This window comes from Eulemur rufifrons, chromosome 7, assembly GCF_041146395.1.
Source record: "Eulemur rufifrons isolate Redbay chromosome 7, OSU_ERuf_1, whole genome shotgun sequence".
Classification (NCBI taxonomy): domain Eukaryota; kingdom Metazoa; phylum Chordata; class Mammalia; order Primates; family Lemuridae; genus Eulemur; species Eulemur rufifrons.
The window spans coordinates 228,212,949-228,239,061 of NC_090989.1; the positions used below are offsets into that span (position 1 = coordinate 228,212,949).

Below are 26,113 nucleotides of genomic sequence, written 5' to 3' on the forward strand. Positions count from 1 at the left end.
TCCACTTTCCTAAGATAAAGTCAGAATTCTTGACCCATTTAGGAAAGCCCCACCTCAGTTTGGCTGCCCATCTTCTCTCTGTTGTACGAGCTTCAGCTCGCAGTGCCTTTCAGGCTGGCCTCCTGGCTGTTCCCTGCTGGCCCTGGGTCATTATTTCCCCATTGTCCTGCTCTTCCTTCCTCTCCAAACCTTGCTCATCCCTCCAGGGCTAGCTCAAGCCCCCACTTCCCAAATCCTCTGGTGTCGGCTGAGTGATGCCTCCTCCCTCTACCCTGCTACCTCCACCTCCACTACCCCCACCCCTGCTAGCCCCACTCCCACCTTGGCACCCACTCCCCACTCCCTCCATGATGTCCTGTACATGTACCCTAACATATTTATTGCATGAAAATATTGGTCCGGCATATGATAGGAATCAGTTGAGAATAGTGGAATAACAACAGTGACAGGAAGCAGAAACTAAAGAGAACAGTTTAATTTTAGGCAATCTTAGGAAAGGGAGCAAGATCTGTAACATAGAATTAGTTTTGTTGATCCTCATATTCTCCATGGGCCAGGTTTTCCTTTTTGGATGGAAAAGGAATTCTTGTAGTCCTAAAATTTGCTAAGTGAGGTACATATCGTTCCCTGTCTTTTATTAACTTAGGTAGTTTAAGGAAGAGCAATACATTTTCATAAAGGCTAGCAGTAGGATAAATCCCCTTATTTTTTACACTGTTATCAAGACTACTAATGAAGTCTGACAGCCAGAGAATGAGTGTCTGCACCCGAGAATTGATTTACACCCTACCCTACACACATTAGAAAGGAGGGGCAGTGCACCCGCATGAACAGTGCTGACTGGCCACCCATCTGTTCAGTCTAGCCTTGGACTGTGCTGTGGTCAGAAACGATTTCTTATCGTGACCTATGCGAAATATGTAGGAGTTCGAAATCATCCTGCTTTTACTATGTATAATTTAAGTTTAAGCCATTTTAAAGTTATCCCAGAAAGAATGATCAGAAATACAGACATTTTTAAGGCACAAATTTAAACAGTAGTTACATATGCATCTAATAGAAACAGAACAGCTGGAATGGTTGAGAAAATCAAGAATGAAAGAAGGAAGGCAACCAAAGCAATTGTACCTTAGAAGAAAGTGTTTAAAAGAGAATTCTGTCCTGCTTATTAATTTGGAGGAAAAGGAAGGAAGAGGGGAATAATAAGTAATAAGAATGGAGAGATCTAAACGTAACAGTTCTGCAGTTTTTTTGTTTGTTTGTTTGTTTTGTTTTGTTTTTTTGTGAGACAGTCTCACTCTGTTGCCCAGGCTAGAGTGCCGTGGCATCAGCCTAGCTCACAGCAACCTCAAACTCCTGGGCTTAAGCAATCCTTCTGCCTCAGCCTCCCGAGTAGCTGGGACTACAGGCATGCGCCACCATGCCCGGCTAATTTTTTTCTATATATATTTTTAGTTGTCTGGTTAATTTCTTTCTATTTTTAATAGAGATGGGGTCTCGCTCTTGCTCAGGCTGGTCTCAAACTCCTGACCTTGAGCTATCTGGCCTCGGCCTCCCAGAGTGCTAGGATTACAGGCGTGATCCACCGCGCCCGGCCCAGTTCTGTGGTTTTAAGGCACTCAGGAAGAGATAAAGAAGAGAAGTTAACACAGCATGGCAAGCAGTTTCTGCATGTATTTGCATAAGTGTAATAGTAAGACCCTAAAGGCCATTTCATGTCAGATTGACTGTATAACAGATTAAATAAATATAAGTGTCAGCTACTTAACCTTTGGGATTACCTATACATTTCCTAGAACTGATTATGCTTTTCTTTGGGCTTATATTCAATAAAAATGGTGTCCTCTTGCTGCTTTAATTATAAGGGGAGAGTTTCATTTCTCATTAGATTCACTTCAGGAGATTTGAATGTCTATTCATTTGGATAGTCTCAGCTATTACAGTTGCTTTGATGAACTGTTAGTTTAATCCCTAAAGTTAGTCGATACAAGGATTACTCTTATAAGATCTATATTCTGTTTTATTATTTCCTGACTTTGCAGCCTGCTCTTCTGTGGATCTTGATATTCTGAGCATATATTTCTGGTTTTGTTTTTTTTTTTCTTGCTCTCTTTTTTTGTCCATTTTCTGCTTTGTATAATGATTAATTTTTGTTTACAGGGTGGCTGTGTGGACTCAACCAACCAAAGCCTGGCACTACTGCTCATGACCCTTGGACAGCAGGATGTTTCCAAAGTCCTGCTAGGACCACTCTCTCCCTACACGTAAGTTGCTTTCTTTCAACCTCATTATTCTGTCCAGTTTAATTTCCTAATTGCACAAAATGACACAAGTGTTGTGTGTGCATAGCCAATCACTATGAACATCTGCTTATATTGATCCTTAAATGAGCCAGCAGTTGTCACTCTTAACATGATCTTTATTTTTACACACGAGGACTTTTGCCTTCCTTTCTTTCCTCATTCCCATCTGTCATTCCCATGTAACTACATTTGTGTGATATCTGTTAGGCAGTTCTTCTTTTGTTTGTGCTTTAGGTTGTTTCCATTTTGGAGGTAAACAACTGGTTCTGTGTAGCTTGGATTTTGTTATTAGTTTTTGTAATTGCTCTTTTCCCTAGCAGTCTCACTAGCTGTGGCAAAATGGGCAGTCCTTTTGTCCAAGATGATAGGGTACAAGCTGGCTGGGAAAGAACAAAGGCAGAGTTTGCAGTAATGCTACTGGACGAGTAGGGAAATGGTAGAAGTGGGCCATTGGATGTTAGCAGAAGTTGACTGCTAAGATAGAAAAGCAAGTGCTCTCCAAAAAGAACAGCTCACCAGGAAACTTGAAATATAAACAGCACAGCAAAAGCATTTCCTATCTATAGTAAATGAGGTTGCTGAAAACTGCCTATTTGAGTACTGACGTTGTGTTTGTGTGTACATACACACATGCATATGCTTATGTACTTAGAGGTCATCATGTGGCCGTCTGTGGGTGGTGAGCTGGGTGGGAGGAAATGTTCAGGTAGGTATGAGACTGAACTGTCCTTTTTCGGTTATCATGGTACCGATGCTGTATATCTGAAAGGTACAGTACTGTGATAACTGAAGAATGGTGGTGCCATCACATTGAGAAAGGGCTGAGGACTGTTATGCAGCAGTGCAGCTTTGGGCCATGGCTTCGAAGTATGGAAATCAAGAGCTTGAAAGAGATTCTTCTGAAGGCTGTTTCTTCTTCTTCTTCTTCTTTTTTTTTTTTTTTGGTGGTGGTGGGAGGTTCTTTTGGACCAGGAAAATGGAGGAGAATACATTCTGTCAACAATGGAGTGAGACAATAAGCAGGAAACTGGTGAGGACCACATTATCTCCTGATAACTTGTGTAAAGTATTTCACAGGACAGGAAACCTGTGAATTGAGTAATCCTAAATGACATGCTAACATCACTAGTCAACAGTGCTCAAGTAGAGTTGGTAGCTAGTGCTTGGAGAGGAGGTGAGGGCTGGAAGCACAGCACTTTAGCTGCAGAGATTCACTTCCCATAGAGAATTTGCTAGAAGCAGCCAACAGCTGTGTGACCACCATGGCCCTGGCCAGCTTTTCAACTGGTCTCGTTGCGGTTCTTTTCTCAGGCCCCGCTTCAGGCCTGCAGAAGACCTGACCACTCACACAGCATGAGGTGTCGTCTCAAAATGTGTGTGGTCCTGGGGCATGGGGTTTGGCAGAACATATGAAAAATGGAATATATATTTTTGTTTTTCCTTGATGCTTTTTTTTTTTTTTGGCTTTTGGAGATTTTTTTTCAATTTGGCTCCAGGGCCTGCTTTTCAAGTTGGCAGCTTTGCTGGAGATGGTCAAGATGTGACCATTTAAAAAAGTTTCTGTGTCCTCTTCAATACACCCCTTCACCAAACATTAATTGCAGTGTCTTTTCTTGTGGAAACCTTGCCTAAAATTACTGGATCTCCGGGGAAAACAAAGTGATCTGCTCTGAATGGAGCTTTAAAGAGTAGGACAAATCGTAAGATGATGTATTTTGAGACTTGGGGTTGCTGCTTAGAGACATTCTCTTTTCTGGATTACCTGCCTCCCAGGGCTTCACACAAAGGGGTCTGCCAGGGAGTGGGAAAGGGTAGCCTCCCTTCTTTTTGGTAAGCTAGCACCGGAGGGTTAAGGGAGTTTATTTTCAGAAGGCTGAATCCGTTTGGGACTGTTTCTGCCCTTAATCAAAGTGGAAGGGTCCAGCGGCCCAAAGGGATGAAGGGTGAGGGTGGGACCCAGCAGACAAAGTTAATGTTGTATTTGTGAGTACAGTTGAGGGTCAAAAAGGACAGAATCCATAGTCAGGACCATCGTGGCAGGGGAACAGTTTATTCTAGTTGGATTCAAGAGCTTTGGAGACCAGATTATCACATTTATTTTTATGTGCAGTTAAAGTCATAAAACCTGTTTTGTGAAACCTCAAATTTCCAAAATAAACCAGAAGCAAGACCCTCCTTGGTTTAAAAAAATATATTTCTTCTGGCAGTTTGCGTGTGTTTTGATTTGTATCAATAGCTTTTTAAATGTCTATTTAAAGAACACTGGGATTAAGAAGGGTATTTTTTTTTTCAGTGTTGTTTTCAAACCCTTTCTGGAAAGTAAGTCTCTATGTTCCTTATTGTCTTCTTCCCACTGTCTTACTTCAGGAGATTGCTGTCGGTAGTTTTCTTTGCTATTTGAGAAAATAAGTCTATATGTGTGAAATTCTCGAGGAAGGTCAGAGAGATGTTTTTTAAGGAGAATAAAATAGTATTGGATAACACACTGGTATGTGGAGACTGTTTCTATTAAGTTTGTTGAATTTTAGGTGGTTTACAGTTGATGACAGTGGCTCCACCCTCCTCTTAACAAGCTTAATTTTACAGTTTAGGGAAGATTTATACTTTATTTAAAAGTTGGATTAATAGCAAGAAAAATATATATCAATGAGTATCTTAATTAGCACTTTTAGAAATTGTGTGTAGAAGGATACCGCGGTTACTAGAGCTTTCTGCATTCTGCTAATACACAGGCCTTGGGATCCAGCCTGTCTGAACTTGAGTTCTGGCTCTGCCACAGCACCACCAGGAGACCGTGGAAGTGATATTTAGCATTTCTAGCCTTGGTCCCATCTGTAGATAAGGTGCCTGGTCCCGAAGTCATGGGCTCGTGGAGGCAGGGTAAAGCTTAAACGAGGCCGGGTGAGGTGCTCAGTCCGTGCTAGCTGCCGCAGTTCCTGCCTGGAGACCCCCTGCCCTGCCTCAGTCCAGTCTCTTGGTCAGGTCACTTTGAATCCCAGGAGGCCTAGTAAAGTTGCTTTGGGTGACCTCAGGCCTAAAGTCAGCTTTAAATTGTCTACTCAGCTACTGATAAATTCATAGCCATTATTTTTTTTTTTTTTTAATTTTTTAATTTTTTTTGAGACAGGGTCTCAATCTGTTTCCCAGGCTAAAGTACGGTGGCCAAATCATAGCCCACTGCAGCCTTGAACTCCTGGGCTCAAGTGATCCTCCAGCCTCAGATTCCTGCATAGCTGAGATTATAGGCATGCATCTGGCTAATTTAAAAATTTTCTGTAGAGACAGGGTCTTGCTATGTTCTTGAACTCCGGGCCTCTCGTCCCGCCTTGACCTCCCAAAGTGCTGGGATTACAGGTGTGAGCCACCATGTCTGTCCTATATTTATTCATTTTTAAATTCATGACTAACTTCCTCCAGTTACATTAATTACTAAACAAACTACCTATATCTTATTGATTGTTCCCATGAATTCTCTCAGGTAGGTGTTTATTTAACAAACACCATGTTTACTGTGTGCCAAATACTGTTTTAAGTGTTTAGAAATGTTAACTCATTTAGTTTTTATCATAACCTTGTGAGGGTGAAAAGGGCAGATACTATCATATATATGCTCCATCTTACAGGCGCTGGGATTGAGGCACAGAAAGGTTAAATTATGTGCCCAGGGTGACACAGACAGTATTCGGGGTTCAGACCTGGACAGTCTTATCCACAGTTGCTGCTTCCGGTAACCACTGTGCTCTTACGTAAAAGCTGGGATTCCAGCCATATTATTGGACTCCAAGCACCTTACATGAGGCACGATGCCATGTTGCATCTTTTCATGAGAGTCTTCGTTTCAAATTCTGCTGTAAAATGATCTCCTTCTATCTTTAGTTGGAAATCTAAAATAAACCATGCCTCTTTGTTTTTTTCTAACTGTGATAAATGACCTCTTTCTGTCACTTGTGGAAGTGCTGGGGGAGCTGGCACCCACTGTCCTTGTTAAACACCGACTGATGAGGGCTTGTCGGCTCACCCCGTCTGAAGCACAGCCACGTGAAGATCGAAAGAGATAATGCGTGGAAAACTGGGAACTGCCAGCCACAGGTGTTGTTCTTTGGATTCAGCGGCTTCACCAGACCCTGTGAACACAAAACCTTATGTTGGAAAAGTGTTTTAAATGCTGCAAGGTCCCATCACCTTAGTTATGTTTGAGCCCCAGAACATATTTGGGATATCCTTACTTTAGATGAAAAAAAGAGGTCAGTGAACTGCTTATACTGAGTTCCTGTTCGAGTGAGGCCTGAGACCCTCATCCCTTGACGATGCAGCTAGCCTGGTGCACTGTTTCCTGCTGCCTGTGTAACAGAATTTAATAACTTCATTCTCGGAGTAGAGGTCAGCTGGTCTTTTAGAAAGCTGGTATTTGGCATTAAAAGCACCACCAATATATTTAAAAGGTGCTATGTAATGACTATAGGAGACCCCATTGAGCAGATTCTTTTCTTACCCCCAGGCCTTTTCCCTCAACTTCCAGAGCATCTCCTTACACCTGAGATGTAGGTAACCCCTGACTCAGTCCTGTATCCTAGTGGCATGGAAACCAGGTGGCTTGGTGGAACAGGAGGCAGGACCTTCTCTCGTGGTTTTTTCCTATGAGAGCTGCCAAAGAGAGGGCTCACCCTGTGATTGCTCTCACTCTACTTTCTAACATGCTTCAGAAAGGGGACTGAGTGAGAGGGGCTGTGTTTAAGGGGTGGGGCCTGTCAAGTCCTGGGCCCTTAGGATTCAACAGGCAGATGACCAGGAGCCTCATGGCCTTACCTGTTGACCAGCAGTGGCAGTGGGAACAACCCACCTTTTGAAAATACCCAAGAAAAGTTATCTCTGTGCTCCAGAATTCTTTGAAACCTGCCTGTCAGTTGGACTAGAGACTTTCATAGAAAAGTTGGTTGTTTTTTATTTTCTGAAAATAAATCACTTTGTCCTGAAAGAAAAGGTAGGGGGCTCACTGCAGATACAGTTCTGTAAGTCAGGAGTTAAAGCCCTTCACACAGGAGTTGCATAGAGCCACGATCAGATTGCCTAAAATGGTTGGTCTGAAAAGCTGCTGTTGGCACAGTGCGGGTGGTCGTTCACTGAAGGGCAGAGAGTTCCTCTCGGTGAGCTGTGGCCGTGTGGCCACGTGGCTGTATGCAGGGAGTGTGAATCTGCTGTAGAGTGCCGGGCAGAGAAGGGCAGGGAGTGCTGTGAACTTGGGGCTGCCGCCTTGCTGGGGCTGCCGCTGTGCAGAGTTCTGGGGCTGTGGAGAAGGACGTGGATCAGCACCGGGCGAGACTTTGTTCACGTGCATGTAGCTACAGGGCGTTCTTTTTCATTCAGTTTTCTTTTTCTTAAGGAGGCTATTTGTTGGGATTTAATATCTTCCATGGTTATTTCTCAGCTTCTGAGCAGTTTTACTTTTTTTCCTTTCTTTTTTTAAAAAATTGTTTTAACGTGAACATGCCATCCCAGAAGTTTTACTTTTTAATATCCTAGCTGCTGGAGACATAGGGAGAATGATACTGAAGGTGGGGGAAAGACGTTCTGAAATATACCTTGATCCAGTCTCTTACACAGTCTTCCTCAGACAGGCTGAGGGATTGGCAGAACATTATGTAAAAAGTGGAACCAACTTTGCTTTTTCTAACTGTTCCAAAGGCTACAAATACCCTAAAGTTGGAAACAGGTAGGCCTGCACACACTCAAGCCTGTGTTTTTCCTGTCCTTCTCCAACAGATCAGAAGTAAGCTGAGGCCCCTTAGGAATTCTGCCAGCTGGGGAGGGTGTCTGGTTTTTCAAGCACAGTTGAATGATTCAGAGTGCAGTAGGCAGGGTGAGACCCTGCGAGCAGAGCACGCCCTAGGCTTGTGTTAGTGTGAGGCAGCAGCGAAAGAGAGGCCAAGCTGTTCGTGCAGACGAGGGAGTGAGATGGCCGGCTTTTTCTGAGCTGCTGCCAGCTGGAAGCTCTGCCCACAGATGTGGACTATTTACCTGTGGGTTTGATGTGTTTGTTTTCTTTTTCCCTAGGACTGGGTAGGGGAGGTGGTGGGATGGGTGGATGGAAAGCAAGTAACAACAAAAATTTAATTGGTTAGTAAGACAGGAAAGCCAGCAGGGAGAGAACGTCCCTTAATTGCCAAGAATGTTGAAATTTTTTCTCAAAATTGCCCTTAACTCCTAAATTCTATTCGGTGCCGCTATATTAAAAGCTTTATATAGTGCCTTCCTTGAATAATGGGTTTCAATGATAGAGGTCATTGCCCTTGAGGTACTTACATAATTTAATAAGGGGGAAGAGGACAGTTATGGAGACAACTATACATAAACATTTAATTAGACAACATAAGCAGAGAAATTTCAGAGAAGTTCTGTGGAAATTCAGAGAGGAAGGAAAGATGGTGTGGGGTGGGGGTTATTGGCTAGGAGAGCCTTTAGAAGAGCTGACAAACAGAATGTTATTTTAAAGATGGACATGAAGTTGCATGTTCCTAGGTGGAGGGGAAAGCTAAGAATGGGGAGATTTTTCCTGTGAGCATGCAGCACTCACTAGAACTGCTGCTCTCTAAGGTAGCAACCATTTCATCTCTTGGCCCCTGATGTGCTGGGGCTTTCGGCCAGACAGGGTAAGGAATTGTTCAGGCCCCCTTCTCCTCGTTGCCTTTTCCCTCCTTTGATCAGTGCTCAGGACAGACTACTGCCAGGGGTGGATAATTCATGGAAGTAGGCTTTCTATGTGGTTCGGCATGCATGGAGTAGGGGTGAGAACCAGGATCAGTATTGTTTCTTACTGTCACAAATATGTATTTATTTATTTTAAACAGTTTTATTGAGATAAAATTCACATACCGCACAGTTTATACCCATTTAAAATGTACAGTTTTTAGCATATTCACAGAGTTGTATAAACACAACCACAATCTAATTTTAGAACATTTTCATCACCTCAGAACAAAACCTGTGGCCATTTGCAGTCGCTTGCTATTGTCCCACTGTCCCTAGCCCCAAGCAACTACTAATCTACTTTCTGTCTCTAGTGGATTTGCCTATTGTGGCTATTTCATGTACTGTAATTAGAAACAAGCAATATGTGGTTCTTTGCAACTGGCTTCTTTGACTTAGCATAATGTTTTCAAGGTTCATCCTTGTTGTATCAGTACTTCATTCCTTTTTTTATGGCTGAATATTCCATTGGATGGATATACCACCTTTTATTTATCTGTCCATCAGTTGATGGACAGTTGGGTTGTTTCTATGAACATTGGGGTACAAGTTTTTGTGTGGATTTATGTTTTCATTTCTCTTGCATGTAAACCTACGAGTAGAATTACTGTGTCAAATGGTAACTCCTTGTTTAACATTTTGAGGAACTTCCAGGTTGTTTCCCATAGCAGCTGTACCATTTTACATTCTCACCAGTGGTGTATGAGGGTTCTAATTTCTCTACATCCTTACCCACACTTTTGTTATTGTCTGCCTTTTTATTATAACTATCCTATTGGGTATGAAGTGGTATCTCATAGTGGTTTTGATTTTCATTTTCCTAATAACTAATGATGAACATCCTTTTATGTGCTTACTGGATATTTGTGTGTCTTCTTTGAGGAAATGTCTATTTAGGTCTCTCTCACATCTTTGAATTGAGTTTATTATTATTATTGAGTTATAAAAGTTCTTTATATATTTTAGATACCTTTATCAGATATATTACTTACAAATATTTTCTCTCATCCTGTAGGTTGTCTTTTCACTTTCGTGGTAGTGTCCTTTGATGCACAAAAAAATTTTAATTTTGATGGAATCTAATTTATCTTTTTTTTTCTCTTAATTACTGTGCTTTTGGTGTTATATTTAAGAAATGGTTAAGAAACTGTTGCCTAGCCCGAGGTAATGAAGATTTACTCCAATATGTTCACCTATGAATTTTATAGTTTTTAGCTCTTAGAATTAAGCCTTTGATCTTTTCTGAGTTAATTTTTGTGTATGATGTGAGGAAGGGGTCGAACTTCATTCTTTGCACGTGGAAATCCAGTTATTCCAGCACCATTTGTTGAAAAGATTATTCTTTCCCCATCAAATTATCAATTGACCATAAATGTGTGGGTTTATTTCTTGATTCTCAATTCTATTCCGTAGATCTGTATGTCTATGATCAGTATTTTTGAAGGTTCTCAGGTGTGCAGTTGAGATTGAGAACCATCTGGCCAGGGCAGGGAGTTTGGCTGGTTTGATTGGGAGACAGCACAATACAAGGTTTTTGTAATACTTCATTGCAGGCGTGCAGACCATCGTTCTTCACTAAACCAGTAGTTCCCAAACTTGCCTGATGAGAATTGCCAGGGATGCTTGTTAATATATTTCTGGCCTCTATGCACTGGGGAGCACAGGGCCTGGTAGGGGATGGGGAGGGGACAGCTTTGCGTGTGGCCTGTGATTCTGAGCTCTTGCACATAGGTATTTCTTCCTACTGGTTGTAAGCTGATCAGAACCCCAGGAACCTGTGTATTTAATGAACTCTGCAGATGAGTGCTTTGGTCAGGCTAGCTGGGGCGATGCTGGGTCTGCTAGGGCAGACCATTAGAAACCTGTATACCTGCACTGTGGTCCATCCATAGAATTGCTCTTCGCAAGGTATTCTTGGGGTGATGCCATCACTCGTGTTAAAGGGGGATTATAAGAAACAGCCCTATGAAACTCCTTGCCGTGTTTACTGTGAGCTTTTCCGTGGCCACTTGATGTAATAGTGCCTCCTGCCAAATATGCACAAATATTGTTAATATCTGCAGTTCTTCCCCATCTGTGTTGTTTGCTTTATTTAAATTTCCATAGTACTTTTCAAGAATATTTAACTTATTTATCTTGTTTGCACCACTAGATTGAAATCTTCACAAGGGAAGGATTTTTATTTTTGTTGTTTTGGTTGGAAGTTCTGTCTTTGCATGGGCCTCTCAAAAGCCAGGCGTAGTGGCATGTGCCTATACTATAGTCCCAGCTACTTGGGAGGCTGAAGTGGGAGGATAGCTTGAGCTCAGGAGTAGGAGTCCAACCTGGGCAACCTAGTGAGACCCCCATCTCTTTAAAAAAAAATTATCACCATATTTATGTCTACTCCCTAATGGGTGTGTAGAACTAAGTGACTTAGGTGTCGTTAACCTTTTTCCCCCCTATTTATCTTGCTATATTGCATGCATCTCTGCAAGTTATCTAAATCTTTGGAAACTGGTAAGCTGGAAGTAAGTGCTATTTAATCAGATTTGGTGAGATGTTTTAATTTCAGTCCTTCCTCTTGGTCTGGGAAATTCAAATCTTGGATTCTAGGTGTGGGGAGGAGAAATTTTTTAAGAAATGAATTCTTTTTTATTCCTTTCTTTTTTTTTTAGGATAGAATTTTTGCGGCATTTGAAGAGCTTTTTCCAGATTATGTTTAAAATTGAAACCAAGCCATGTGGTGAAGAACTCAAAGGCGGGGATAAAGTACTGATGACCTGTGTTGGCATTGGCTTCTCCAACCTTAGCAAGACCCTCAAGTGATAACTGTCACAAGATAAGGCCCCAGTGCCTACAGACAAAGCAGAGACTGCCAAGGACAGCAAAGGGACCAAGTCCAAATGTATTCTTCCAGGACAGGACAGCTACTTATCTTAAGGACTTGCTTAATTTTCTGTTTTTAAAAAATCTATATACAAATAAAAGACATCTCTGTATCGTGTGGTTTCCTGCCATTTCTCCAGTGGCATTGATATTCGTCAGGAGGCTCAGTCACCGTAAGAGCTCCCTCGGCTTACCTGGAGGAAGAGTGTGCCTTCAGGACATGGTTGTCCTGCTAGACCAATGTTGCAGCTGCGTTCAGCCATGGTTCCTCAGCCCACATACCTGGGCTTATGTCGTATGTTCATTTTCCAGACTTGTGGAGTAACCTGTGGTTACTGTTCTTTCTGCAAGGATTTAACCTCTTTGAGCCTCGGTTTCTGTTGTAGGGATTAAATGAGATAATATATGTGGAAGTTATTTTATGAGGTTGTGCAGTGCTATGCAAAGGTCAGAAATGGGTATATTAGACTATCTGATCTCTTCTGAATAGATTGCTGTATGGGCACAGATACCGATCGTTATCTTGTTCATTGCATGCATATGTGAGGGATGGGTGGCTGTAGAGGGTGGGGGTCCAACTAAAGTTCTGCGTGTTTTCTGCAGCCCAGGTGTGCTATACATTTTGTTTTATTCTCACAATAACCATATAATGTAAATTTTATCTCCACAAGAAAATTCAAAAAGGGTATTTTTGTTCCTTTGAAATTTATAATGTAAAGACATTAGATCTCCTGATGTAAAGATCTAAATGTAATAGAGTCAAAGTCTGGGATTTTACCCTACTTGCAAGTTAATAAGTTAGATTATTACTGTTTTGTTGATGCTAGCAGAAGACATGGGAGTCCTGGGTCAGAGACAAAGAACTTGTATTGCTCAGCATAGTAAACAGCATAAGCTTCTTGTTTATATTGGTTCCCCCTACCCCCCACATCCCACAGTGGACGTAGAGGGGCCCAGGTAGATACCATGCACATAATGGGTTTGCGTCACAGCCAAGAAACAGGTATGCTTGGGGAGTCCACCTCTGTTGTGCAGGCCTGCTCTTTTTTCCACATGGAGGTGTTACTCCATCCCTCAGTACTGCTTGCTGCAAACACTGTTCTGAGAAAGGACCCAGGTAAAGGGCTAAAGGGTATTCCCACCTAGCAAGAATGTGTGGGAATACTCAGGACCTGTAATAGATTTCCCCTGCCAGCTAATAGAGTCTACATTTGGTGTGTGTATGGGGTTGGAGTTGGTAGAAAGGGAAAGATCTAATTCTTTCCGCTAGGATTCCAAATGGTATCCTCCACCTGGGGTGGGCTTTTGAAGTAAGCAAAGGTCTTTGCCTCACCAGTCCCTCTTGGTACCCTTTTATTTTTCAGTGAAAAGGGGTTAGAGAAAGGCTGTGCTCTGATGATGGGGTGTGGGAGGATGTGGAGGTAGAGAGCTAACACTGAGGAATGCCAGGACATTCTGAACTGAGGCATTGCCGAGAGCGTTACATGTTGTATTGGTATTCTGTCAGAGTATAACAAATGCCTGCAAACCTAGCACCTTAAAACAACACCCCATTATCATTTCACAGTTCTGTAGCTCAGTCATCCAGGCAGGCTTGGTTGGGTTCTCTGCTTAGTCTCACAAGGCTGATGTCAAGGTGTCAGCTGGGCTGGGCTCTCACCTGAAGGCTCTGGGAAGGAAAGAATGTGCTTCCAGCTCATTCAGGTTGTTGGCAGAATTCAGAGTGTAGGACTGAAGTCACTGTTTCCTTGCTGTCAGTTTGGACAACTCTCAGCTTATAGACACTGCCCTCATTCCTGTGCACTTGGTTCCGTCCATCTTAAGCCAGCAATGGTGCCTGGCTTAAGGCACCGTTGGTGCTTCCAAACTGGCTTCCTCTTATGATGCAAGCTGGAGAAAACATTGCTTCTAAATGACTCATATCATAATAGCCCACCTGGATAGTCTCCCTATCTTAAGGTCAACTGCTTACAGCAGTACCTAGATTTGTGTTTGAATAACCAGGGGCTGGGAATCTTAGAATTCTGCCTACCACACACCTCCCAATCTTATTATGTGCAGCTGACTTTTGAACCCAGATCTACCCATACAGAATTCAGATCCAGAACTAAGGGTCCACGTTGCTTTGTTTGTTTGTTTGTTTATTTATTTATTTCTACCTCCCAGAATTAGGAGGAGGGCCATGTTGCTTTGGATGTACCATATACTGTATAGCAGGGGCCTCTGTCCCTTGGTGCAAGCTCTGGAAATGGTACCATTAGTCAATTCAGGGTGGTATGTAGAGGCCGGGCAGTGCTCTTGTCTGCTACAGACATGGAAGTGTCTGGTGGGGTTCTAGCTGTCTGTTTGGCACAGCTGCTTCTGGAGCTAAAACATCTGGCAGTGGCGGTAATGGTTGCCAAAAGGAGTATAAATGTAATATTTATTTAAACAGCATGCTTCCAGTCCCTTCTTGAATTCCCAAGAGAAACAATACCATTCCTTGGGCAGAAGGCATCCTTTGCTGGTTGCTGGTATATTTTAGAGACCATTCAACTCCAGCAGTCTCTGTCTTGTTATTAGCTTAGCTCCTAGTCAGTCCAGTTACTCACTGGGGTAGTTTGAGGGGAGAGATTCCGGCATCTGGGGGCTTGGTTTTCTGTCTTGGTCTGTCTGCTCCTTCCTGCTGACAGACTGCTCTGAGTTACGGCAGCAGTTGCTCAATGGGACTGGCGAGTTTTTAAGGCACATACACCTGTGGACTTTTGGAAGGTCATGGCAGAATCACTGTGTTTGCCTTCCTGTCATCTACCAGGCCCTGCCTCTGTGTTTCAGCACTTTTCAACTACATTCTGCACAGACATCATCATGTTCTTTAGATTGGTGCAAAAGTAATTGTGGTTTTAGCATTGTTGAAATTTGCCCTTTGATGTTGGAATACATTCTTAAATAAATGTGGTTATGTTACACATCATTTTAATGCACATTTCTCACTTTATGTTTTTTTGCTAATGACTTATTACTTGCTGTCTATTTTATATTTATTTTAGACTATGGAAATGATGTTAGACAAAAAGCAAATTCTGAGCGATTTTGTTATTTGAGTTCAAAAGGGGTTGTAAAGCTGCAGAGACAACTTGCAACATCAACAACACATTCCGCCCAGGAACTGCTAATGAACCTACAGTGCAGTGGTGGTTCAAGAAGTTTTGCAAGGTAGATGAGAGCCTTGAAAATGAGGAGCACAGTGGCCGGCCATTGGAACTTGACAACGACCAATTGAGAGAAATCTTGGAAGCTGATTCTGTTACAGCTACATGAGAAATTGCCTAAGAACTCAGTGTTGACCATTCTACAGTCATTAGGCATTTGAAGCAAATCAGACAGGTGAAAAAGCTTGATAAGTGAGTCCCTCATGAGCTGACCAAAAATCAAAAAAATCATCGTTTCGTATGCAAGAACAATGAACCATTTCTTGATCGGGTTGTGACATGTGACAAAAGTGGATTTTATATGACAGCCGGCAATGACCAGCTCAGTGGTTTGGACCAAGAAGTTCCAAAGCACTTCCCAAAGCCAAACTTGCACCTAAAAAAGGTCATGGCCACTGTTTGGTGGTCTGCTGCCGATCTGATCCACCACAGCTTTCTGAATCCTGGTGAAGCCATTCCATCTGAGAAGTATGCTCAGCAAACAGATGAGATGCACCAAAAACTGTAATCAATGCCTGCAGCCGGCATCGGTCAACAGAAAGGACCCAATTCTCCACAATAACATCTGACCTCACATTGTACAACAGATGCTTCAAAAGTTGAACGAACTGGGCTGTGAAGTTTTGCCTCATCCACCATATTCACCTGACCTCTTGCCAGCCAACTACCACTTCTTCAGCATCTGGACAACTTTTTGCAGGGAAAACACTTCCACAACCAGCAGGGTGCAGAAAATGCTTTACAAGAGTTCGTCAAATCCAAAAGCACAGATTTTTATGCTACAGGAATAACAAACAAACTTATTTCTCATTGGCAAAAATGTGTTGATTGTAATGGCTCCTATTTTGATTAATAAAGATGTGTTTGAGCCTAGTTATAATGATTAAAAATTCATGGTCCAAAACCGCAATTACTTTTGCACCAAACCAATACTTTACCATGCTTGTCAGAACAGTGGCTAAGGGGTGAAAGGAAGATGGTGTATTGCAGCACAATGGGCTGATTGGGAAAGAGCAATAGGAGGACCTGCTGAAATCCAAATTGCTCTCACAGGCAGCTAAAACCTTGTGGGTTTTGTTCTTTATTTTAAAAAATTATTTCCGATAAAAAGTGGTGAGGGGTAGCTAATCACAGACCCAACTTAGAAAGACAAAAACTCACGTTGCACCATGGTGTCTGTCCTCAGACTGTCACTCCTACAACAAAAGGCCATGAGGTGGCTATCTTGCTAGGTCTCTGTTTTGGGAGGCTGCAAGGTGAGGCCAATGCTGGCAGTTAGTTTTATGGTCACAGAAGAGCTGAGAGTGTAGAGGGAGGGAAAGAACTGGGCAGGATAGAGGAAGCTGGAAGCAATTGATGAAATCAAGATAGATGGAGACACCGAAATGCCAGGGAGACAGAATTCCCAAACCTTTGGCAGTGCCTGATGTGGGAGTGGGATTCACCTGGGTTAGGTAGGAATCAGGGTAGGCTGAAAAGATGGATGGACTGGGGGCTTTGGTCAAGGCGGTGAGGATTAGAATGTGGGGTCCTGTTGACCTTACCATTTGGCACTGTGTGGGAGACCTGTGGATGTACAGTGGGTGATTTTAGCCAGTCTGATGAATGGGAATGCAGCACCGCGGGCATACGCCCAGCCTGGATCTCTGCTGTTCCTCACCCAGCTGCACAGCAGATGAGAACTAAGTGGCACTGAGAGTTTCTGTGTTCAGACAACCCTGGCCTGTTCTTTAGAAGTGCCTAGTTAATGGGAATGGTCAATAAGCGGTGGAGCCTTTTTGTGCTTTTGTTGGCCACATCTAAGAGGCCATTTGAGTTGAACACTTTATCAGTGTTTGGCATCTAACGGAGGCCAAGCCACATCACTCCTTTACCTAAGCAAATAAAAGCTGTCATTTTGTCAAGGATGCTTGGATGTGGGGCTGCTGTACTTCCTTGTCACATTTGGCCCGTACCTGTCAGATCATCTGACTCCCTACCCAGAGCACAGGTCAGCACCTATTTTAAAGCATTCTAGGCCAGGTACGGTGGCTCACAGCTGTAATCCTAGCACTTTGGGAGGTCGAGGCAGGAAGATCACTTGAGGCTGGGGGTTCAAGACCAGCCTGAGCAAGAGTGAGACCTCATCTCTGCTAAAAATAGAAAAATTAGGCACGTGCTTGTAGTCCCAGGAGTCTGAGGTAGGAGGATTGCTTGAGCCTAGGAGTTTGAGGTTGCAGTGAGCTATGATGACGCCACTGCACTCTAGCCTGGATGACAGAGTGAGACTCTGTCTCAAAAAAACCCTCAAAAACAAACAACCCCCCAACGTCTCCCCCCCAAAATCGTAGATGTTTCTGATTTGGCTTTCTCTGAGGGCTTGGGACATTCTTTAGTTCTCTGTTTCCTCCCTATTCCCAGCCCTCTAAAGAGCCTTGCATCCAGATTGATTAATTTGTTAATAATTTCTCTCTGCTACAGTTTGGGAAATGATATATTCAAATTGACAGTGGTAGGTGAATTTATAGAAAGTAGAGGCCAACTTAAAGGTGAAAGATAATGAACCAGCCCAGTGATGACATGTGTGGTGCCTTCATGTGTCTGTTCTCCCAGCGCCCTGTCACCACATCTGTGGTAGAGAGGTGGGGCTGTTGCTGTCCTCACTGGTGGCCGTCTGGGTAGCTGGTCTCCATCTTAGGAGCAAATGATGCCCCAAAGGCAAATGGTAGGAGCAGCTGCCTCTTCTGCTACCTCTGGGAATTGTGGCTGTCTGGAAGCTCTTTGTAGTCTTCAAGGAAGAATGCTCGTGGGGACCATATATTTTGAATGGTGCCTGGCTTCAATCGTTGCAACCAACCGCAGGCTTTGTAAGTGCTGCATGCACTTGGTTCCTGGACCCTCCTGCATGCTCCTCTCTCGATCTTTAGCTCTGTTTGACCACTCTGCTATTTTACCCATTAGGCAATTAAAGGCATCATGCCTAAGATCCATAAGCTTTGAATGACCTATGAAAATGCTTCTAAGAAACCAGGAAAAAAAAAATACTGGCTGCAAATTATGCAAAGAAAAGAACAAAAATAATTATCTACAAAACGAAATGCTTTCCAGCTTAATTGTTAAAATATTGAAGACAATGTAGGTGAGAATTTCTTTTTTCACAATTCTGGTTTTAGTATCTCAGCTGCTGAGACGATCACTTCACAAGAATTTCTGAGTACACAGTGTTTGCCAAGGAATCGCAGCTAATCATGCTAAATGGGTTGCTGGTCACCAACCATTTAAAAAGCAAAATTGTAAAAAGCCTTTCAGAGATTTTAATATGTGCGGTTCGATGACACTCTCATAAGAGGCGTAGAAAGTAAAACCGTCCAAGGCTTCTCCTCTCACTGAGTTGCCTCCTCAATCTTAAAGCTTCCGCTGTTCCTCAGGGAACCCCGACCCCTGCAATACAACCCCTACAACATGTTTTCATAGGCCCTTCTACCCCCTAATCCTAGCGCTCATCACACTGTTAGTTGTTCAGTTCTCCTCCCTTTTAACCTATGGTGGTAAGGACTGGGGCCATCTTTCAAGGTTTGGTGTGGCCACAATGTTAAAGTTTTTTTTTTTTTTAAGTGTTTATTTTTTAGAAAAAAAAATTCTTTATGAGAAAAGGTTTTGGTTTCTTTCTTTTTAAAACAAGTAAAGGAAAGCAGAATGGTTTCTTGAATTTGTGTAGAGCATTGTGGAAATAACACAGGCTTAGGAATTAAACCTGTGTTTGAATCCTGGCTGTGTCAGTGGCACTGGACTGACCGGTCCTCCATCCTTCTGACCTGAGAGTGGGAAATACCTACCTCATGCCCACCCTGACATTGAGAGGATTTGTTAAGCATGACGGTTGTGATTAGGATTCTTTTTAGTTCAGTCCTTGATGAAGATTCAAAGCAGCCTTCTACCTCACAGGTTAATGTCAGCATGAGTCACAAGTTTATCTTTACATCTAGTTCTTGGATGCACTCACCTAGAAAACCAGGGACAAACTGTGGCATCTGCATGCTGGTTGAGGTCAAACTGTCCCATAGCACATGTTATAAGAGTGAGTTCACCGTGATCTCAAGTGCCAGGATCCATCCAGTCGGGACAGAGTGAAGACCCTGGCTGACCTCAGGGCTGTAAGATCCTGGAGCTAATGTGTACACTAAAGCAAACTGAGTTGTAAGGAACTTCATCCTTTTTCTCCCACCAAGAAAGGAAAAGAATCATAATCTCTAGATGCCAATTCTGAAATTTTGTATGTCAGTCTACTTTTCCTGTAGCCAGTCTGGGGCTGCATGGGACATCATATATAATAGAAAAAGTCAGACAAGCCTAAGTTCTGATCTTGGGTCTTCTGCCTCAGGCCTGCCTTTGAGCAGCTTTTTGAGCTGTAGTTTCATTGGGATGTGAACAAAACCTACTGCAGAAGGCTATGAAGATTAAACATGCATATTGACAATACTAGGCATTAACAACCTGAGTTGCTTTCTTGACTGATGGTAGAGTGAAAGACTAGGTTTCTTGAGTCCAGAGATGCTATGAAAGCGATATGGAAGTCATTTTAACTTGGGTGAGTCCTGAGGCCTTGAATTGGGTATAATGTAGTTGTAAATGAGAAATCAAAGACATTGACTCAAACAAAATAATTTATAAGCTCTTTTAACTAAGAAGTTTAGTAGTGCATTTGGCTTCAGGTAAAGCTGGATCTAGGGGTTCAAACAATGTCATCAGAATTCAACTCTCTTCCATCTCTCAGCTCTGCTTTCTTCTGTGTTGTTTCCCTTGTCCAGCATTGTCTTTAATATGCTGTCCTCTTGGCAACCCTCATGGACAGGGAGATACTTTCTACCCAATATTTTTTAAAAAATATATTTTTTTAAACCCCTCAGAGGCCAGGTGTGGTGGCTCACACCTGTAATCCTAGCACTTTGGGAAGCTGAAGTGGGAGGATTGCTTGAGCCCAGGAGTTTGAGACCAGCCTGAGCAAGAGCAAGACCCGTCTCTACAAAAAATAGAAAAATTAGCCAGGCATGGTGGTGTGCGCCTGTAGTTCCAGAGGCAGGATGATCACTTGAGCCCAGGAGTTTGAGGTTGCAATGAGCTACAATGACGCCACTGCACTCTAGCCTAGGTGACAGAATGAGGGAACTTGTTTAAAAAAAAAAAAAAAAAATCCCACAGAATTATGTCTCCCTTTTTTGCTGAATACAAAATTCTCTGACCAGATCTATTCTCCATTTGATTCTCTTCCCTAGAGTTGTAATGATGTCAGGCTCACCTAGATTGTGTGGACTAAGAATAAGAAGAGGTGATTCCCAAAGGAAAATCTGAATGCTTTTAGAAAAAAGAATTGACACTGGGCAGGCAGAAACAACAGTTGTCCACTATAGACTGTATTGCCTACTTGCCTGAAGGTTCTCAAAAAGATGCCCCACATACTGCCTGCCCACCACCATCTTTCTGCATTCAGAATCTTCCAGCATTATGATATAGAATGAGGTAGACAAGGATGAATTCAGTTTAACAAATGATGCCCAACAAGGGAAGATCATTATACCCAGAAGACCAAAGTTAACAGGGATGTTTGGCAAATGCTTATCGTTTTAGCCAGTGGTATTCTGGGGCTAGAAGGGGAGCAGTACCCCAGATGATAACCCAGAGGGGGAGAAGCGGCAGTGATCAGTTCTGGGTGTGGGAGCAGCATGTGGGTGTGGGCCAGGAGGAGGGGTGGGGGCCCAGCCTAAAGAAAGATGTCCATTGATGTTCTTTATCATGGTTCTGCCGTTCCTAACCTCTGGAAAGATTCAGGAGTGGGGGAAGCAGACCAGGACTTTTTTTCATTGCCAGGAATAGAAGAGTTAAATGGATGACAATGTAAAAGAGCTGCCTGTGGAAGAGCAATGAAGACACATCAAAGCTGTGACAGGGTCCTGGGGTGGAAGCATGAGAGATGCCACTCTTATTTACAAATAATTTGCACTATTTTGTTTTTATGGTTATATATACACACAAATATATTTGCATATGTATATATATTAGTTTATATTAAGAGTCTCAGGTACAACTCCCGTAATTTTCCATCAACCCTAAGGCAAATAAAGATTAAGAATTCCCTTTGTCCCACTCCTCTGCACCGTCCCTCAAAAAACCCAAAAGTAACACAGAACTATGCAATCAACTTCTTTGTGATGTGGCAGGAGGCTTGGAAGCAGGTGCCACAATTAGAAGGAGTCCTGCTAGGAGGCTGGACAAGTGGCGTAGGCCCCTCCTGCACATTACCTGTTTTCCAGGGCTGGCAGCAGGATTCTAGGTCAGAGCATGGTGCTCAGCCTCCAAATTAGGGTCTCTTGAGGTCTCATGTAGTACTTCCCAGAACATGTTCAAATGCTACCGTCTCTATCCCAGGCTTGGAGAGTCACCATGTATGTTAATATAGCAAAAGCTTCGGGAAGTCCTGCAGTTGAAACTGCTTAACTTAGTACTTTTCAAACTCATTTAGCCATAGTACTCTCCCTACCCTCAAAAAAAAAAAGAAAGAAAATATTAATATCATGTAGTTTTCTTATTCTGGGGGCTCTGGGTCTAGTAGGATATTTTAGGCAAATAGAACATATAAGCTCTTGCATTCTTTTTTTTTTTTCCCCCAAGCCCAGGCTGGAGTACATTGAACTGCTGGGCTCAAGTGATCCTCCCATCCCAGCCTCCTGATAGCTGGGACTCCAGGCATGTGCCACTGTGCCTGGCTAGCTCTTGCATTCTCGATTGGGATGTTTGTGAGAAGCTGAGTAGCTGTAGGGAACCTAGGTGGAAAGCCCAGGCTCACGTCTGACCCTTACCCCAGCCCTGCAGCGCTGACCACTCGTGAGCTTCAAGTCAGTGGCCACCAGCCCACTGGCCCCATTGTCTTCTCTTGTTGTCTGGGCTTCTAGGAATTAGATGGGTCAGGTGTGTGGATAGGATGGGATTTTGTTGTTGGTATGGGGTTATAACAGTGTCCCCAGCTTCTTGAGAGTTATCCTGACTGTTCTCTTCCTCTTGGCTCAGAGGTTCAACGTGGCAGTAGAGCCCACTTTGGGTTCTTAGCAAGAAGAAGTTGGAGGAGGTCAGGGAGAAATCCTTGGGGAGTGGGAACCAAGGAGAAATGGAAAGTTCCTTGAAGTACGGTGTTTGACCATACTGTTAGGCTGAGCCTGAACCTTGAATCACCTAGCTTTTCAGAGAATGCTGACCAGTGCACCACCTGCCAGCAGCTGTCACAGAGATGCACAGACATGGTCCTTGGGGTAGTGGTGACTGGGAATGGGGAGAGGGCCTGGGCTAAGCCTCTGTGTTGAATCGCGGCCAGCCTTACTCCTCTGTTGATGGGTTCTCCAGAAAAGAGCCTGACCTATATTCTCTGAGTGTCTTCAAAATGTAGTTTACATGGTGCTTTTAGAAGCTGTTGATCCTGTATGCCCAGGATAAACTTTTGCAGCTCTCGACAGCCTGAGTGATTGCTATTTGTAGTCCCTGAGTTTTGTCTTTTGGGAGTACAGAAGGTAAAAGAGACCTTGATCTCCCTGTCCACCTACCTGAGAGGAAGAAGAGTGAGAAAGGAAGTGGAGGCCGGGCGCGGTGGCTCACGCCTGTAATCCTAGCACTCTGGGAGGCCGAGGTGGGCGGATCGTTTGAGCTCAGGAGTTCGAGACCAGCCTGAGCAAGAGCGAGACCCCATCTCTACTAAAAATAGAAAGAAATTATATGGACAGCTAAAAATATATATAGAAAAAATTAGCCGGGCATGGTGGCGCATGCCTGTAGTCCCAGCTACTCGGGAGGCTGAGACAGGAGGATCGCTTGAGCCCAGGAGTTTGAGGTTGCTGTGAGCTAGCCTGACGCCACGGCACTCACTCTAGCCTGGGCAACAGAGTGAGACTCTGTCTCAAAAAAAAAAAAAAGAAAGGAAGTGGAAAACAACCTTGGATGGAAGGAGTGTATGGTGAGGACCTTTGTTAACAATACTGAGAAAACAGCTTTGGCAAAATAAGAGGCCTGCAGGGAGAACAGGAGTGGGTCAGCCGCTCCAGCCCCCAGGGACTGGCCTGCTTGTCTGATCTGTTTGCCAGGAATTTGTGTGCCCTAGAGGATTGTCCCAATGCTGAGCACATAATATGCCTTGTATGTCTTGTGGGACTGTCTTTCTACAAGTGAAGAACTACTGTTACTGCAAATGACATACAAATCCACGTTAAAGCTGTACTGAATTCATACTTATTTCATTGTGTACTTTTTCAATCAACAGATTCTATCATCATACAGAAGCAGGTCTGAAAATTTTGGATGTTTAAAACAGGTCCTTGTGCTTTCTTAGAAAGGTTGTAATGACTGTTACATTGTAAAATCGCTTTCTTCTCCGTAGCAGTCTCTGATTGGTTACCTGTCTTGGTTATGTAATTATTCTTGAAGGTTGTAGAAAATTTGAATTTCTTGGCACAAACTTTGACTATCTGCCTTCTGTGGGGGAGGGGATGTAGAAGAGAGAAGAAGGGGAAGATGAGAGGGCAGCTCGGTAACTCAGCCGTCTCAGTCATCAGTCAGGGAGATGACGTTCCGCTTAGCATCACTGATCTCCTGATCCTAAAGTGTTGTCCAAGGCAAGGCGTGGGATGTTTTCCTCCACAAAGCAGCTGACTTCCAAGGTGGCCTTGACACCCAGTTGTCGCCACTTTATGGATTTCACAACACTTCCATGAACATTATCTCATTCCATCCTCACAGACACTTAAGTTTAGGCTTAGAGAAGCCATGAGACTTACTCAAGATCACACGATTTGTAGAGAAACTGGAGCATAAACATAAAATTTGGGGTTCTAGCAGCTCTGAACCATGATATATGAGTGTCTCCAGCAGGTCATACCTTGGTACCCTTTCAAATGGGTATTCTTTAAATTTATGTTCAATATCTATGTAGAGATGAAAGGATGAACATCTTGTGAAGGAAAGGTGGAAAAGGGGGGTGTTGGAGGTGGCACCCTGACTTTTCATGTTTTCTCAGGTAAACTAAAGTTAACCAAGGGCAAACTGGTTATCTTTTATTACTCAGGCATTCCCTTTGGAAGTTATAGTAGGAACTTTTTCCTTGAGGGTAAGTGACTGCAAACAACTCAAACAGGTTTAAGCAAAAATGGGAATGTATTGACCCATTTAGATGAAAAGTACAGGGGTGCTTCTCACTCCAGGCATAAACTAGATCCAGGGGCTTGACCCATGTCATCCAGACTCATCACCTTTGCTCCATTTCTCAGCTTTTCTGTTTCCTGCTCCATTCTCCAGCAAGGTTACCCCACTGATGATAACAAGAGGCCACGAGTTCTTGGCTTATATCCTATCCTCTCGGCAGCCCCAACAGAAGGAGTCTCTCCATTGAACAGTTCCTACACTTTTCACAACACTTCCACAACTTGTCCCAAAAGGTTGAATGTCATGGGATTAATCGAGTTGGGTCATTTGCCCAACTTGAAATCAATCACTGTCACCAGAAGGTTTGGTTGCTGTGACTGGCCCCGACTGGGTTGCATGCCAACTCCAAGAGCCCAGTGCAGTGAGACTTCCCATACCACATGGAGTAAGAGTAGGAGAGTTGATTCCCCAAGGAAAATACGGTTTCCAGTGCCAAAAGATAAGGACATGGGTGCTGGGCAGGCCAAGATAAATATTTTCTATAGAAATATGTCTCTAGCCCCCTAACACTCAGCAACTTATCAAAATATTCCTTTAGGGAACATTTAGGACACTCCCTTGGCAGAGTTCCAATTTTCTCTATTCCATTACATTACAGATTGGTTCCCTGGGCATCTTCTCAACTTGTTCTTCCTTATTCCAACTCTGTCTTCACCAGGTGAGGAAGTTGGAGAGCAGAGGGACTTGACTGAGGTCACATAGGTAGGATAGGGAAGAGTTCAGACCAGATCTTGGTCCCAGACCATTGGCTATTGGAACCAAGGAGCACTGCCAACCCTGCCACTTGGGCCAGCCCAGCAGCACAGCCTTGCTTGTCTCATGACCAGCCAGGTTCTTCTAGGACCCAAGGTTGGTGTGGGCTGTAGCTGCACCAAGAGATCTCCACACTCTGGAAGTGGTCCATTTTGGCCAGGGCTATGGTCTGAATGTTTTTGTCCTCCCCAAAGCCATATGTTGAAATCCTAAATCTCAAGGTGATGGAATTAGGAAGTGAAGCCTTTGGGAAGTGATTAAGTCTGGTCTAGAGGGCAGAGATCTCATGAATGGAATTGGTGTTATATAAAAGAGACCCCAGAGAGACCTCGTGCTCCCTCCATCCTGTGAGGACACAGCAGGAAGGCACCATCTATGAACCAGGAACTGGACCCTCACCAGACACTGAATTTACTGGCACTTTGATCTTGGACTTCCCAGCATGTAAAACTGTGAGAAATACTATAGATTTCTATTATTTATAAGCTACTCAATCTATGGTATTTTGTTACAGCAGCCTGAACAGACTTTAAAACAGCCCAAGGTAGTCACACCCTACTTAAGGCTCTGCAGAGGGTGCGTCAGTATGGCTGCTCCTGTGGACTCTGCTAGTATTCAGAATATGCATTGATGTAGATCAAAGAGTGTTCTTAAGAGTCCCCAAAGAGTAATCATCTAGAAGGATACATACTAAGCCATTAATGGGAGTAGCACGGGCCTGTGAGATTGGGAAGGGGACTTTCACTTTTTGCTTATCTATTTTCTGTTGCTGGAATTACTTAGAGGGAGGCGCTGAGTCACTGTGGGGTATCTGGGGGAGTCACTCTTGGCCCTGAACACAAAGTCTGAGGAAGACTAGCACAGTGCTTCTGATGGGGAGTTGAGTGGGAGCTGGAGGGAAGTTGGAGAGAAGACTCAGAAGCCAAACGTGAGGTGGCCACAGACTCAGAAAAGTTAAGGCCTTTGAAGGATGAGGACTTTTTCTCTCAGTGGCACTGACCCTGCTAGGCAATGACACTTGCTCTACACTGCACCTAA

General features: G+C 43.5%; 1 protein-coding gene across 2 annotated transcripts in view; it reads left to right on the plus strand.

The window, feature by feature from the left end:
* Nucleotides 1-15,934, plus strand: part of RCL1 (RNA terminal phosphate cyclase like 1) — a 59,317-nt gene extending 43,383 nt beyond the window's left edge. For both annotated transcript variants that reach the window (XM_069476460.1, XM_069476461.1), the window contains 2 exons: nucleotides 2,161-2,264; nucleotides 11,705-15,934. In XM_069476460.1, coding sequence (XP_069332561.1) covers nucleotides 2,161-2,264; nucleotides 11,705-11,855 — 255 coding nt within the window. In that variant the 3' untranslated portion in view covers nucleotides 11,856-15,934. The remainder of the gene's footprint in view (nucleotides 1-2,160; nucleotides 2,265-11,704) is intronic.
* Nucleotides 15,935-26,113: the final 10,179 nt, after the last annotated feature.